The 16003-nt window shown below is 27.6% G+C and overlaps 1 protein-coding gene and 1 long non-coding RNA gene across 6 annotated transcripts; both read left to right on the top strand.

The window, feature by feature from the left end:
- Positions 1-6363: 6363 nt before the first annotated feature.
- On the top strand, positions 6364-8243 carry LOC149876462 (uncharacterized). Its single transcript, XM_090075381.1, has 2 exons — positions 6364-6660; positions 6791-8243. The coding sequence occupies exon 2, from the start codon at positions 7094-7096 to the stop codon at positions 7703-7705; it is 612 nt and encodes a 203-aa protein (XP_089931507.1). The 5' UTR covers positions 6364-6660; positions 6791-7093; the 3' UTR covers positions 7706-8243.
- Positions 8244-10543: 2300 nt separating this feature from the next.
- LOC149876461 (uncharacterized) lies at positions 10544-15677 on the top strand. Of its 5 annotated transcripts, none has more exons than XR_016448726.1 (5): positions 10544-10647; positions 10747-10785; positions 11562-12646; positions 14234-15029; positions 15363-15677. It is a non-coding gene; the product is annotated as an uncharacterized LOC149876461 (long non-coding RNA). The 5 variants fall into 5 exon arrangements; XR_016448729.1 differs by having other exon boundaries at positions 10552-10785; positions 11562-12438; positions 12594-12646; XR_016448725.1 differs by having other exon boundaries at positions 10552-10785.
- Positions 15678-16003: the final 326 nt, after the last annotated feature.

Here is a 16003-nt window from a genome sequence, read left to right as displayed (position 1 = left end):
TAAATTCATGCATGCTTTATTAACGAAACACTACAAGGAACTGAATAATCGATTAAATGCAGATTTTAAGTGATTAGTATGTTATGGAGTTACCAAAATCCTTTTCAGTTTTATCTATAAAATATCTACATAAAAACACAAACAAAGAATGTTCAATGATTTTGAAGTGCTAACGTTGTTCCACAATAGCCGCCAAAAATCACGAAGAAAATATCTACAATTGAGATCAAAAATCTATCTGAAGTTTTTTTTCGAAAAAACGCATTTTTTATCTAAAAAAGTGATTCCTTTGTTCGTTTATAGCATTGGATAATACAAAAATTCCGTTTTTAAGATAAAAATTTCGCTATTAAATCCAAATTGGATTTAATAGCGAAGCTTTTATCTTAAAAACGGAGTTTTTTGAATGTTTATAGCAATCGACTGTTTTTTTTCTTCGCTTTTTTACGGTAAAAAGTTGGTGTTTTGCGGAAAAAACTTCGTTTTTAATGTTTATAGCATTGGCCTCAGATCTTTAAAATATAATTGGATTATTTATTATATTGTTTTTGTTTTTGTTTTTGTTTTTTTCAAAAAATAGTTGAAGATGGCGAATTTTGGTTATTTTCGTTTTAATTTTATTTTGTTTTTTTACGCAACAAAAAAAAAAGTATTTTTTTGCTATTTAACTTTTTGTACTTAAAAACAAAAAATAAAAATTAAACAAAATAAGTAAAAAAAAAAAAGTAAACTATTTGCTTAAAAGTCACTCAGCACGCTTACCTCAGCAACGAGATCTCAATGAAGAAAAAATAACAAACTGTGGTCAGTAACGTTTCAAGAAATCGCAGCTGGTTACTATATGTTGCGAATTTTCAAAACGCAGATACACTGAGATACACGTGCACCGAGTATTTTCAAACCGTTCAAACCTGGACCTCGCCAAGTCTACATAATTAGCTATTTATATAATTAAGGTGGTAACCCTAGAAATAAATGTTGATTTTTAATGAAATTTTCAAAAAGAATATTTCTATTATATTTAATTAAGAATTTTAATAGCTTTTCAAAAATGTATAACATAAATAAGTTTTTTTAACATGATTGTCAACATACTGATATAATTGTGTATTGGTTTTTAAGCATTATTTTTGAAATACTTTATTAAAAGTCTCGTTTCCCAGGTTTAATAATTTTTGAGACATTCCACATTTTAAAACATGGTTTTTTAAAAATGGTATGGATTTATGAACTGAACTTTTTAGGACATTTTTATAAGACATTGATAAATCATTTCTCATAGGATTTTGTAATATAAAGAGCAAATTTCAGATTTATATGAAATTTAGTACTTATTTGATTGACTAAATAAATTAACTCTGAAACATTTTGCATAACTTTGGAGTTATCAAGGCAAATCAAAAAATCCTAAGACAAATGAAAATATTGTATATAATAAACATTTTTGCAAAATTTCAAAGCTGTAGAATTATTATATAGTGAGATGTTGCTTGAAGTTTAACTAATTTATTTTTGGATAATCAAGGCAAAAAAAAAATTTTGAATGATTTTTTTTTATTATTTTTTGAAATAGAATCAAGTTTTACTACCATATATCAATAAATAGCTTAAACTCAAAAAATAAATTATTTCAAGGGTTACCACCTTAACTTTTTAATTTTTTTAAGTATTTTATAACAGTATGTTTTATGTAATTAAACAATATATGTAGCCATATACTTTGACATTTCTCATCGCATTAGAATAGTTTCTATATTTTCAAGCTATAAAAACCTCATTATTATTATTTCATCCCCATAAAAATGAGTTTCAAATAATTTTTGTAATTTAAAGTTTTTACTAACCAGTTTTATCTTTCTGATTCATGCCAAATTAAGGCCTTCTACAAGCAGTCCTGGGGCTCGGAACTGGGGACTTTTTATGTATTAATGAAAAATGTGTGATTAACTGTAATGATAATCACAATAAGTAAAATAAAGAAAACGTTTTCCGGCTTTCTTTTTATAAAGAAGAATATAATTGTTGTTCCTCAACTCAGGAGCAGTTACATGATTATACCGAAAGTACAAAATGTCGAAAAAATTTTCCCTTCATCAAATAATGAAATTGCTGAATTGCATCCAATATAGATTTAAAATATTTATTGTCTCGATAAACCAAATTAACTAAAACCCAAAAGCAAAAAAACACTCCTTTTTGAATTTAAGATAAAAGTCAACTTGGAACACTTAATGTGCTTACAAAATATATTGTATACTGAACAAGTTCAGCTGATACTAAACAAGAAAACATTGATAAAATAAAAGTTGGTGATCCATCTGCAAATTGTTTAAAGCAAAATTTGCTCTTTACATAACCACAACCATCAGAAATAAAAAACTACGCTTTGTTTCTTTCACTTTCAACTTTATGATATTCCATTTTAATTTTGTTAATAGAAACTTTTTTTGCTGCTGGAAAACCAAAAAAAAAAAAAAAATTTAGCAAAGAACTACCAATCAGAGAAGAAGTCGACAAAACCTAATGGTCATCAGACCTTATTAATATGTTGTTTTCTTAAATATGATTTGGCTGAATTAATTTTCGAAAAATTTGTTTTCGGTTCAAAAAAAGTTTTAACGTCGTTCGAGAAATTTTAAAAAGGTTTTAATTTCTGGGATATTTTCAAAACAGTGTTTTTAGATTGTTAGTCTTCGTTTTGTTAAAGATTTAAAAGTTTTTTTTGACCGTATGCCATGGCCTACTGCATAATAGGCCTGAATGACGCGCAACTGCAACCAAAAACTGCGGGTAGAAATTTTGTAAAAAAATGGCTCACTAATTATAGTAGTCGTAATGTTTAGAGTTATTTAGCTGCTTGTTAAAAATAAGTTGGAAAGCATTTTATGCTCAGCTTTATCTTAGAGATCTTTGACTTATCAAATATTTTCATTGTTTGCAGTTTTGCAAATAATGAAAATATTTGATAAAAAAAAAGTAATAATTGTTAAAGTGAATACTTTTTATTAAATTTGTAAATTATATCTTACAAGGTTTTAGTGTTAAATAAAATTTAAAAAATTATATAGTCTCGGTTTTTTTATCCGGTTACGTCAATCATATATATTAACTCGATGTCTAACTTCACAAAAATTCCGTAAGAAAAAGTGAAGCAAGATTTTAAAAGTTTTTAATGCCGGTTGCCGTTTTATTTAAACTGACAATTTATTTTTGTTTTGCTTTTATTTAACATTTTGTCATTTCAGGCTGGAAAAACAAACCTGGCTGGCAAACAATTTGCTTCGCTACGGAAGCTTGAGTTAGATGTCTAGTTAATATATATCATTGGTTTGGGCTATGTAAATACATTACTCCGGGTTTACATAAATGATTAATTCAGTGGCGGATTAAGACTTTTCGGGGCCCGGGGCTATCTAAAAGTAGGAGGCCCCGTTCCACTAACAACGACAAAAATGAGTAAAACTAAGACTTTCTTGAAAACGCTATCACGGATATTTATTTATATACAAATTTTATATTTATTTTATTGAACTAAGTTGAGTGATTTTTTTCTGCTTTTCTTTCCCGCAAAATCTGCAATCACATCGCTGAAATCCAAAGTTTCTAATAATTTTGACTCAAAAGTTAATCTTGCTATATTACTTAAACGACTATGGACCATTGTTGATCGGTGCATGTTCTTAACTCTTTTAAGAGTAGAGAATGATCTCTCAGCCTCGCAATTTGTTATGGGAATAGTTAGAAACAAGCGATATGCTATATAAACATTTGGAAATACATCAATAATATCGGTTTCAACAATCCAACTTAAAACATGCAGAGGAATCAATGTGTTTTCAGTCTCAGATTTATCTTTTTTATGCGAAAAAAACCCCGGAGGCTGCAACTTTAATAATGTTACAAATTGTTCTATTTCAAATATGAAACTATCTTCTAAATCATTTGAGTAGACGTCTACAATTTTTTTCGCGCTAATTTGCAATTCCATGGTACTAATAGTTAACAGCTTCGATAGAAATCCAAATAACTTATTTACGTGGTTGTAACCATCACTTCTTATAGTTAATTGTGTCACAGGTTTGTCAATAATGACAAAAAATGTATTCACTCGAAACTTGTCAGATACGCTTAAAGAATCAACTTGGTTTTCTCCGTTGCTCAATTTTTTAATTACCTTTCTTTTGTTCTTATCCGAATAGTCTTTTTCAATAAACGAGCTAAGTTTTTTTTGTAGAAGTAGTTGCGCTCCTTCGTTGTCAAAGACCGGAAAAAAATATATAATGCAGCGTTTTTGTTGACAGTTATTTTATTTTTGTGCTTTTGTTTTCAGACAATTTAGTAAATTTAACTTTGGCTCTTTTAAGTTAGTAAAAGAATTAATTTTCAGAGTTAATAAAAAATTATTTACTTTGAATCGGGGCCCCTAAAATTGTGGGGCCCGGGGCTATAGCCCCCCCCTAGCCCCCCTTGATCCGCCACTGGATTAATTACACTTTTAAAGCAGGTTCTTGTTGACCGAGGTGTCATTAGCATGTAATAACCGTTTAAGTAAATGTTTGATAATAAATTTTCATGGAGTCTCTTTATATACATTCGCCATAAATTCTGTCATCATCATAAATCTAATGAGACTTGAAATGAAGACATGGATGGAAAAACTTATTGGCTGTAAGTGATCGATTGAAATACTGACGCTTGATTGTTTCAGATCAGCTGTTGAGTTCTTTAATGGAAGAAGCCGGTGGGTTATAGAGGCTGCACTAGTATAGAATATAGTAGGAGGCTAAGTTGGTGTAGCCTCCTATTTCTTTTTAATAAAATATTGAGTCATCTAATTCATCTAAACCCTATTGACTAATATACTCTGCTGTACCCAAGGCTGTTTTAAAGGATCTTGATAAAGCAAGCATCAACTTTGAAAGATTATGAAACAAATACTTTATTTCATTGATTATAATTAGATAAAATTTTACATATTTAAACATGCGAGTTCAACCAATCATTTTATCATTGATTAATCATCGATCAAAACAATCATTTTAAGTAATCTCAAATTTACTTTATTTTAGTCATATAGAATGGCAACTTTCCAATTGCATATTTCTGTTAGTGGTTTGCATAAAAATTTCTTTCTTGCAAACAATAAGCAAATCACAAAACTTAAAACAGCAGCCGTGAAATTATCAGGATTGTTTTTCCAAATACGTCATCGCCTTGATAAGTTAGGGTGTAGTTTATTGTATTTAATTGGTGTGTAGGGGCTTAACAGAGTATCTGATTCCAAATATAAAACCTTCAAGCTGCATGCTAATTTTTACTTTAAAAATTTTTGGAGTAGCAGAACTGTCAATATACTCCTTGCTTACAAAACTTCTAGTGAATGGAAACAGAAAACTATAATTGTTCATTTTTTTACACAGACATTTAAAACTATTATATCAATGGCCATCCTGGTGAGCTCCAACTCATCTAGTTATGAAAATAGTTTGTGAATGAACTTGACAAGTTTCAATGAACTTGACAAGTTTCGAAATCAGTCCAATGACCTTTGCAAGTAAAGACTTTTTTTGGGGTATCTGGAATATTTCCTCTGGGAATTGCATAAATACATCGCCCTTTTTCCTGAGATTTATGTTTCTTGTTTAGTAATTGAAACAGCTTGACTTTATGTTTTTGATTGCAATTTTGCAACGTCTTTCAGGCTTGTCAGGTATGTTTAATTGTTTATATCTTTTGCCAAACTTATGCTTTGGAAATAAACTCCCTGATATATGTTATCCTCCTGAGACACAGTAATTGAAAGGAAAGGTTTGCTGTAAATCTGTCACTCGTCATTTCCCTTAGTTAACTTAGATTTAAAAAAAAAACAAAAAACTAGCACAAAAAAAATGTATTTTTATCTTACTATCATTAAAACTTTCGTTTGGTTTAATAATGACAGTGAGCAGTTTTGTAATAAAATATAATAAAAACCTAAATATCTTCATTGCATGGTTTTACATTAAGGTGGTACTTACCTCAAAAAATTCAAAATTCTTAAAATTTTAATTATCAATTTTTCGGGTCAATTTGACGTTGCTGATTCTGAAAATAGGATCAAAATTAGATTAAACAGCATCTAAATTATTCTAATTATTCTAATTTAGCATTTGAAATGTTTATAATTTTCTATTTCCTTAGCAACGGTCTTAGCAACCAGGGTGATAGCTGAATTTATATCATTTTCTATCTATATTTGTGTTCATAGACTTTATTGTAATTGTTTAGATTAGTTTTCATTCTTTTAACGAGTTTTTATCAGATTCCCATTTTTTTAACTTTGATCGTAATTAACTTAAAATCTGTTACGTCAAATTTGTTGAAATTTTCAGGATTCATTCTTTACGTAGAAGTCTATGTTTCGAACTAAAAAAATATTATTTTCTTGTTTTTACTTATTTTACTTTATTTACTTACTTATTTACGCATTTTTGTTCTTCTTTTTAGGGAAAATTACCCGAATTATTGTAATTGAGCAAATTAAAGTTATACTTTGGATTTATTAACATTTTTTAACTTCAGAACATGCATTGCACCATTATTGATTAGTTTGCGAAGTTTGATCTAAATATCTTTTTGCAATAAAAAGATATATTGGAACAAAAAGTTTGCATAATTAGGGTATTTGCATAATTATTTTTAAGAATAATTATTTTTTGTAATTTTTTTTTTAATCTTTTTTATTTGTAGTTTTATTTTTGTCAAAATAAATCAAAAAGACATGACTATGAACCAATATTTTATGATATAGTTTATAGAGGTATGTATGGTTGTTGGAAGAAAACAGTATATGTAAAAGAATCTTTCCTTGGCTTTATCCAACTCAGCGATAAGAATGCAGCTAGCTTAGCTCAAACAATATTGGAGCAATTAGAAAATGACGATATGAATGTAGAAAATTGCAGGTCGCAATGCTATGACAATACTGCTGTAATGGCAGGCCACAAGGGTGGTGTGCATCAAATAATAAAGGAAAAAAACAACCTTGCAATATTTGTCAATTCTGACAATCAGTCTTAATTTGGAAGGCGTACATGCGGCTAACGAAGAAGTAATGATGGTTAATTTTTTTGGAACCATCGCTGCGCTTTACGTTTTTTTCTCAAGATCAACTCAACGATGGCAAAAACTTAAAGATGCTGTGCCTATTACTTTGAAGTCCGATTCCGATACCAGGTGGAGCGCCAAAACAGAATCAGTAAAACCTGTACACACCTACATTGATGAAATAGTGGAAGTTCTTCAGAACTTAATGGTAGACGAAAGCTCGTCAAATAAAACGAAAAGCGATGCAAAGCAGCTTTATAATAGAATTTTAACGTATGACTTTCTCAAATTGCTAGGGTTTTGGAACAAGATTCTTGGCCGAATTGACCGTGTTCAAAAGAGGTTGCAGGACCCTAAAATGAACTTTCATAATGCAGCTTTAGATTTGAAATTGCTCCAAGATTATTTCCAAAGTGAGAGAGAAGTCTTAGTTAATGACTCAATAAAAGAAGGAGTTCAAATTTGCAACGAATGGGGTGTTGAATTTGAAAGACGTCAAAGAAGAAAAAAAAGAATGGATGGCGAAATGTATAGAGATGTTGAGTTAACAACAAAAGAAGAAATGATGAAAAAAAACGCTTCTTTTTTCAATGAATTGAAAAAAGAAGCGTTCGATTAATGGAAATTGATGAAAAATTTGGATTTCTTCTTGATGTATAAGGGTTGTGTTTCAATACGGAAATCAGTCACTTAAAAGATCAATGTAAAAAATTTGGCGAAGTCTACAGTTCTGATGTGGATGGACGAGAACTGTACGAATAAATTTTGGGCTGTAGAGTGCTGCTTACTAGCCGTAAGGAAAAAATATCAAGTCCCGAGCAACTACTTATGTTTATAGTTGAATATGGAGACGAAAACGTTTTCCCTAATATGCGTATAGCATTGCAATTATTGCTAACAATAGCTGTGTCTGTAGCTAGTTGTGAAAGATCATTTAGTAAACTTAAACTGATTAACTCTTACTTGAGAGCTTCGATGGGCCAAAGCCGTCTCTGCGATCTCGCTTTACTAAGCATAAAGCGAGAAATTACCGAAGAAATTGATTTTGACAATGTTATTAAGAAATTTGCAGCAATTAAAGCTAGAAAAATAAATTTGTAATATATGTTACATAAAAAAATTGCTTATTTATAATGAATAATAAAGTTTTATTAAAAGTTTGTGTTATCACTTGTTAAAAAATTGTAATTAAGCACTTTATGTGGGGGAGGAAGGGCGCGAGATCGGTGTTTGCCCCAGGCGCTATTTACCCTAGGTACGCCACTGTATGTACCACCTTTTTAATTAGTTAAAAATTCATGCCAAATCAAGAGCATATTTAATTTTAAAAACTTAATTATTTAGAAATATTGGGACCCCGTTATGCAATAGGGAACCAACCAAATATTTTTTAAAAAATGAGTAATTAGTTGGAAAAAAGGCTAATTATAAATATCTATAATAATATTCTACTTATAGTCACATTAGCAAGAGGCTGTGAATGTATTTGTTAACAATTTCATATTGTAAAACTGAAATTACGTCTGGTTTTAAAATTGTTTTTCTTAATTATCTCGAAATATTGAAAATGTTGGTTGGTCCCCTATTGCATAACGGAGTCCATTTAAAATTGTTTTTAGATGATCTGAGTACCATTGAAAATTTCGTACTGTATTCGTTTGTTATTTTACCAATACAGTTGTTATGTCACTAATTTACAAGTTTATCATAATTGAAATTTAAATGTGTATTAACTGATTCATATTACGACATTTAGAAGATGCTGGTGAAATGGACGGCATAAAACTATGAAATATTTCATAACTACAAACTCAGTTTCCTAAAAAGAGTTTAAGGAACACCAGCGTTAGTTTTCAAAAAAATGAGTTAAAACAAGCAAAAACAAGCAAATGGCTGTGAAGTTAATTAAAAGCCAATTTTCTCGAAAAAAAAAATACTAATTGCAACAAAATTTCAACATGTTGACTTTCTCGGTTTGTCTGTTATATCAAAAATTTTGTTTATTGAATTACGCGCCACCGAGATAGAGGGCGTGGAAGTCAATAATCTGTCCCAGCTAATTATTGCTGTCCCTGATAATTAGTCTCCTAAACGAAGATAAAAAAATTTTATCTCAACACAAAACAAACTATTTTTATAAATTTAAAAAAGGGATTGAATATTTGCGTGAACACAGTTCATAGAGAAATCAAGCTTTTAAAGATTATAATAACAGCAATTCAATGATAGCTTTAAAAGTTAGCGGCTTTGATTATTTTGCAGATATAAAACCAGCCGTTACTTGTAACATAGCCATGTCCAACAACCAAGGAATGACTTTTGCCAACGCAAGTCCTGAATTTTGTATTTGTGTGTGGATTCTTCAAACAAAAAATCTGATTTGTAAGCTCTTGTAATTACATTTGAGCTTTTTAGCAGTTTTTCCTTAGCATGGCACAGTGTTATACTATTTTTCAAAGATTTACTTTTTGCTTAATGAAATCAAATCTGGTAAATGAATAAACTTAAGTCACATTCCCAGTTTACATAAAGAGGATGCATAATTAATGTGGTATGTAAAGGATGCAAAAGTTGTGGCAAAGTTGATGCATATGTGGCAAAAGTTACTAACGTGATTGAGACTACATGGCAAGACAAATTAACAGCCAGACCAACTATATTTGAGGAAATAAATAAAAGCTTTGATTTCAGTTTGAGTTTAAGATTTAGAGATAAAAATATATTATATATGACTTTCTCCATTGACGTAGTTAATAATTGTGTACTATGAAAGGAAGAGCCGCATTATTTCAAAAGAGAGTTTTAAAAAAGCAAAAGGTCAGGAAATGTTTATGCATTTTTGGAAACATTTTAATGTAAAAATAATATTACCTGAATTAAATATTACATAAATTCAAACTATGGTTTTTCTTAAATAATTTTTAGAGTGTTTGCATGCAAATATTTAAAATATAAAAACTTATAGAATGTAAAGGGAATTTGGCTCCAAAGAGCACACTGAAGAATAAAGAAAAGTTATAAAATGAAACAATTGCTGGCAGTTACATATATGGATTTTACACAAGAATATTGAATACTGGAGCTAAACTAATTTTGCTTGCATTTAAGTTTTAAAATGTTTGTATTAACTATTTGATTTAGTTTAAAAAAATTACTTAGTTTTAATGCAACTCCATACAAGGAATACTTAGGACACTATGTTAATCACTCAAAAGGCTTTGCAAATGCATCTGTAAAAAATAATTGTTAACATATTTTCTAAGGTTCTGCGTATCGTTTCATTTCCGTATTGTTATCATGCCGATACGATAGCGGAAAAAAAAAAGCTACCGGAATAATTGCGACAAAAAAATCGGTAAAAAAAATTTATTCGGTCTTGTAATTAGCTTAAATCTCGGTATATACCGGAATTCTTGTCAATCCGATGACACTTTTTTTCCGCAATCATATCGGAATGATAAGAACGATACAGAAATGAAACAATACGCAGACCCTTAATATTTCCAATTATTTTCATTCACTGTTGGATTTCCTAAAATTTTTAATAAAGTAACTTTTCAGGTTGATAAAATTGTCCTCTAAAACATAAAAAATGTTTTCACTTCACTAAAAGAATTTTTCTTTCCTGGAAGTTGTAAATGCAGTTCTTTTTTGTCTCAGGAATTTCAGATGAAAATGGAGCAATAGAGGATATCGAAGGTAAAAAGACTTATTAAATTTCTTATGTACATTTTATCAGATGATGAATGTGTGTACGAAGCTTTAACAGTACCTAGTTGAATCATTTTATAATTGTTAAAGATTGTTGCAGCCTTCTTCAAAAATCATTTTTATACTTATTTGGGCTGTTCATTTTTTGGGGCTAATCACAAAGTGTGTTTTTATTTTAGCAAGGTTGACTACTTCAGTGCCACTCTGTCACTGAAGTAGTTTTTTCATTTGATTCCATTTGATGCAATATGCGTAGTTTTTTCATGTTTAAGGAGTTTAAAATTGAGTTAAGTTAATTGCTTTTAACTTATTTTGGATTAAAGTAGTGATTTTCTTAATCACATAAGTTTACAGATAGCTAATATTAAATATACCAAAACAGTTTAAAGCATTTTTCTAAGTGTAGATGTGAAACACAAAAATCAGATTTAACAATCAAGCTGACTTTTTTGTAGGGACTATTTTAAATGTTTAACACTTTAAAAAGCTAAATGTTAATGATTGTTAAAAAACACAATATGATTCCAAACATTTTTAACCTTTCTTAGTATTATATACAATGAAATCAAGAAAAATTATCATAAAAGAAAAACTCTTCTTACTTCATATTATTTTATAAGTCTTTTAGTCCAAAATAGCCTACCATAATACCTAAATACATTCAGTTACTTTTTAAAATTTTCTTTTTACATTATTTGTAAATTAATGTAACTAAGGCTAAATCCCAAACTTTGCAGATTTTTTTTTTTAACTCACATTTTTAGAATGTAAGAAAAAAGAAGAAACTGCATCAACTTTGGATTTTTTTTTATCGGAAATGTTATGAGACAAAGTTCATATCTTATTTAACAAGACACATATAACTAACACAAAAACATTATCCAGACTTTGAAGCTGCATTAACAACAAAATCAAAAAAAGAATGAGAAGTTTTTGTAATGTTTAAAAGAAAAGGTAATTTAGAAGTTATTGCAGTTGAAGCTGGTAAAATGGAAGCAAAATCTGAAAGAGAATGAGAAATAAGCTATTGTAGTCAATCCAATATCTTTCAAAATAATTTTGGCATAACCATGTGAAGTCATACCAGAAATACTCTCATCAAAAAGTTCTTCCTGTTCCAGTGGAATTTCTAAGATCAATTGAAGAAGCAAGATTGAATAAAGAACTTTTAAAAAACATTTTATGGAAGTCATGGTAGCAAGAAGCTTTATCGGAAATGTTATGAGACAATTAGTACATCTTCATAACCTTTTTTTACAACATAACGTTTTACTAAAACAAAATAAATATTCCAGTAACTTGTTTTTGTGCTGAAACTTGTTTGCCCTAAAAGAATCAAGACATTTTTACAAAAAAAGGCAGATTTAAACATCGAGGCTAGTTTAAAGCAAAATTTGTTTTATTTAATAAAAGACTATTTAACTATTTAAAGGATTGTATTTATCAGAAACAAACGACAGTGATGCTAGTGAAACAGAAAAGTTTGTGTTTTAGAAATGGGTGAGGGCATGACCTTTGGAGGTGTCACCTACCAATTAGATAAAAAGTAAATAGGTTAAGCCCTGTAATCCATCTGAACAATCAGTCAAGTATGATGTAATTTTTTTTCAAACTTTTGTAATTACAAAAACGGCAGATAAGGTAAAAGATTCTAATAATTAGTTTGGCTTTGAATATTTTGTTGAGCTTTGTGCATACATAAGAATAAATATAATTTTTTTCGTGAATATATTTGTTGGCCGAAACACTACTGAAAGATTGTAGCACACTATAATGAAGTAATTGATTCATTTAAGTTGCACAGCAAAGATTCTCACTTTGTCAGCGATTGCTAAATGCAAAAAAAGAGGTATTGAGTTACAACTATTGTCATTTAAAACTATTTTAAAAATTTTGCAATATCAAACATGAGCATCAGACATTCTATCCAATTCTATTTTCAATGTTAACAGAACCATACACTTTTATAATTGGCTATAACTTATTGTATTTTTAAATAATGCATAACAGAAGTCTTTTACAAGACTCAATTTCCAATATTTCGATGTACCATACATAAAGTGCACTTTGCAGTTGTATTAAAAGTGACGTCTTTTGAGAAAAGCTTGTTGTAAAATCAGTATTACAGTTCTGCTTACCATTTCAGGATGAATTATTGCCAAGTAATTATATTCTGAGTTATTATTGCTAATAATATTTTATCTAAAAATTAATAGCTAGAATTAATAAACCTAATGCACATTTTTCTTTAAGTAAAAAGTTTTAAGTGCGCAGCATAAATTTGTGAATTCATATGTAACTTACAAATTGATTAATAATTTTGTGTTTTAAAAGATATTTTGCAGAACAAATGCAGGTTTTCAAAACATACTAAGAATTGTGATAATGACTTAAAAGTTCATATTTTAGTGAAATGATTTCTATAAGAGTTGATATTTTCCCTTAAAAAATAGCTTAAACAAGAATCCTCATAACACAGTTTAAAGTAATTACATTTAATTATAATTTAAGCTATTTTGATATAATTAGAGATAATTTTGTTTGATTAAGTTAAATTCCTGTTTGGAATCCTATATTAACTGCTTTTGAAAAAAAACAAGTTACTAATATTAGTAACTTAAACAAACATAACACATCAATTATTACATCATTGTCATAAGTATATAGGTAATCTATAAGATTAAGTATCAATAAATATCATATTCTTATTCTACTTATCATTATTATTATTATTACAATTATTATTATTATTATTATTATTATTATTATTATTATTATTATTATTATTATTATTATTATTATTATTATTATTATTATTATTATTGTTATTATTATTATTATTATTATTATTATTATTATTGTTATTATTATTGTAGTTATTATCATTATTATTATTATTATTATTATTATTATTATTATTATTATTATTATTATTATTATTATTGTTATTATTATTATTATTATTATTATTATTATTATTATTATTATTATTATTATTATTATTATTATTGTTATTATTATTGTAGTTATTATCATTATTATTATTATTATTGTTATTATTATTATTATTATTATTATTATTATTATTATTATTATTATTATTGTTATTATTATTATTATTATTATTATTATTATTATTATTATTATTATTATTATTATTATTATTATTATTATTTTATTATTATTATTATTGTTATTATTATTATTATTATTATTATTATTATTATTATTATTATTATTATTATTATTATTATTATCATTAATTCTTAAAGGTATTAATATTTTATTGAGTTTTTTAATATATAAAACATTAAATATTTTTTGAAAAATAAGTAAAAGGATAATTTTACCAGAGGGAAATAAAACAGTTTAAGTTTTTTTCAAGTTTACTTTAAAAATTAGTTGCCTTAAACATTATATTTGTTTTGAACATTAGGTGGTTAAAAGCAAGCTGATCAATCAATTATATCTTCGACGACAGGAGGATTCAACTAGGTAGTTGAAATGGTTAATCAGGTTGCAGAAGAATGAAAGAAGAAAATAATATTAACAATACTGCTAGCGTTAGTTCTCTAAAGATCTGTAATCTTAGATGAAAAAATGAGAACAAAAAAAAAAAAAAGAAAAATTTTTGATCCTGAAGATTTATCATTGTTTAGCGATGATGGTGTTGATTTTATTGCATCTTCTCCAAAAATGGTCTTTGAAAGAATGAGATAAGATAACAGGCTTATATACAAGCACCTTTCTTCTGTTATATTTTCTAATGAGCCAATTATCAAAAAAATGAAACTAGATGATTGTTTCCTTCTCCTGACATAAAGTTACTTTCAAAGTTTCAACCATCTTTTGATCAATATCAAGGAAGATAATATAAAATAATATTCCCCTAGACACCAGATTTGCCCAGCATTAAAATTATTGCTATCAGAGATATTAAAAGAGAGATAATTATACTAGAAGAAAAAAAAGTTTTTGTTTGCATGTATTAGAAATTCAGAATAACATACATTTGATTGGGATGCTGTTTACAGTGTGATTCAACAGGTAAATCTAAAAAAGCCGAAAAATTGAGAGACGCTACAATTGACACATGTTGAATGAACAATTTTTGTGCAAATTAAAAAGCTATTGCAATGTATTTCTTGAACGAGGCTATCATGTTTGGTTGCAAATAAATAAAGTAACTTTTGTTGGAGAAATTTAAAAGCAGTATTGATGATAACAATGTGGCAAGTAAATTTCATATTTAATTTCTATGAAATCTTAAATGCTCAGGATAATGCTTTGAACTATGTTTTAAAATAGTTTGAAGCATAATCCTGAGTGTAAAAAATAATGAACAATTAACTTTTTCAGTCATAGCTGTATCAAAGGTTTCTTATATAAATTTTAAATATAATATTTTATAATTTGTTTATATAAGTTTTTAAAGTTATAGATAATCTGAACTTTTACTTAATAAAAGATAAACAACCATCAAATAAGTAATGTTAATGGTAATTGTTCCAAATTGTTACAACAAATTGATTGTAAAGATCTCTAATTTGTATATTTTTCTTTAGAGTGATGAAAATTGCTTGATTTTTTGGAATCGTTTTTGAAGGAAGTGTCATGAAAATAACTCGAACCTAACTTACAGATAAACAGATGAAAAGTTTAAATAAAAAGTGACTGTTTAAATAAATTAACATTTTATAATTATTGTTACGTTTTTGCTTTAGCTCTAAAATTGTGAGAAATGAATTATTGTGATGTTGCATTAAGTTTATTTGTACCTGAAACATTTCAAGAATTAATAGTTTAATAGTTATTGAAATGTATTTGCTAACTATTATAGTAATTTTTGTTTATGTGTAAAAATAAATTAGCGATTATCAGTTTTTGATCTCTCACTTAAGATAGAAACCAGCATCTAAACTACTTTTTAATTTAGTAAGCCAAGCTAATTTAATTAACTGTAAATTAACTATAATTATGTTAATAAAAAGTGCATTGTGCTTTTTGCTGTTTTTACATTGTATTGACTTTTCATGAGGTTGGCTTATTTGTTTGTTAGAAAGTCTATTTAAGCATAATTGGTATCAGCAGCCATGATGCCGTGAAAACAAACGTTGTAAAGATTTGGAAATTCTTTCTATTAACTTGAACTGCTTATTTACAAAAACAAACTTAGTAGAGCGGCTATCATGAATGATATATCAAG

Source organism: Hydra viridissima, unplaced genomic scaffold, assembly GCF_058129835.1.
Source record: "Hydra viridissima isolate aposymbiotic clone 2 unplaced genomic scaffold, HvirCarnegie_v1 scaffold_20, whole genome shotgun sequence".
In the NCBI taxonomy this organism is placed as follows: Eukaryota; Metazoa; Cnidaria; class Hydrozoa; order Anthoathecata; family Hydridae; genus Hydra; species Hydra viridissima.
Note: the sequence above shows the minus strand (reverse complement) of the source record. Positions and strands in the feature narration are given on the sequence as shown.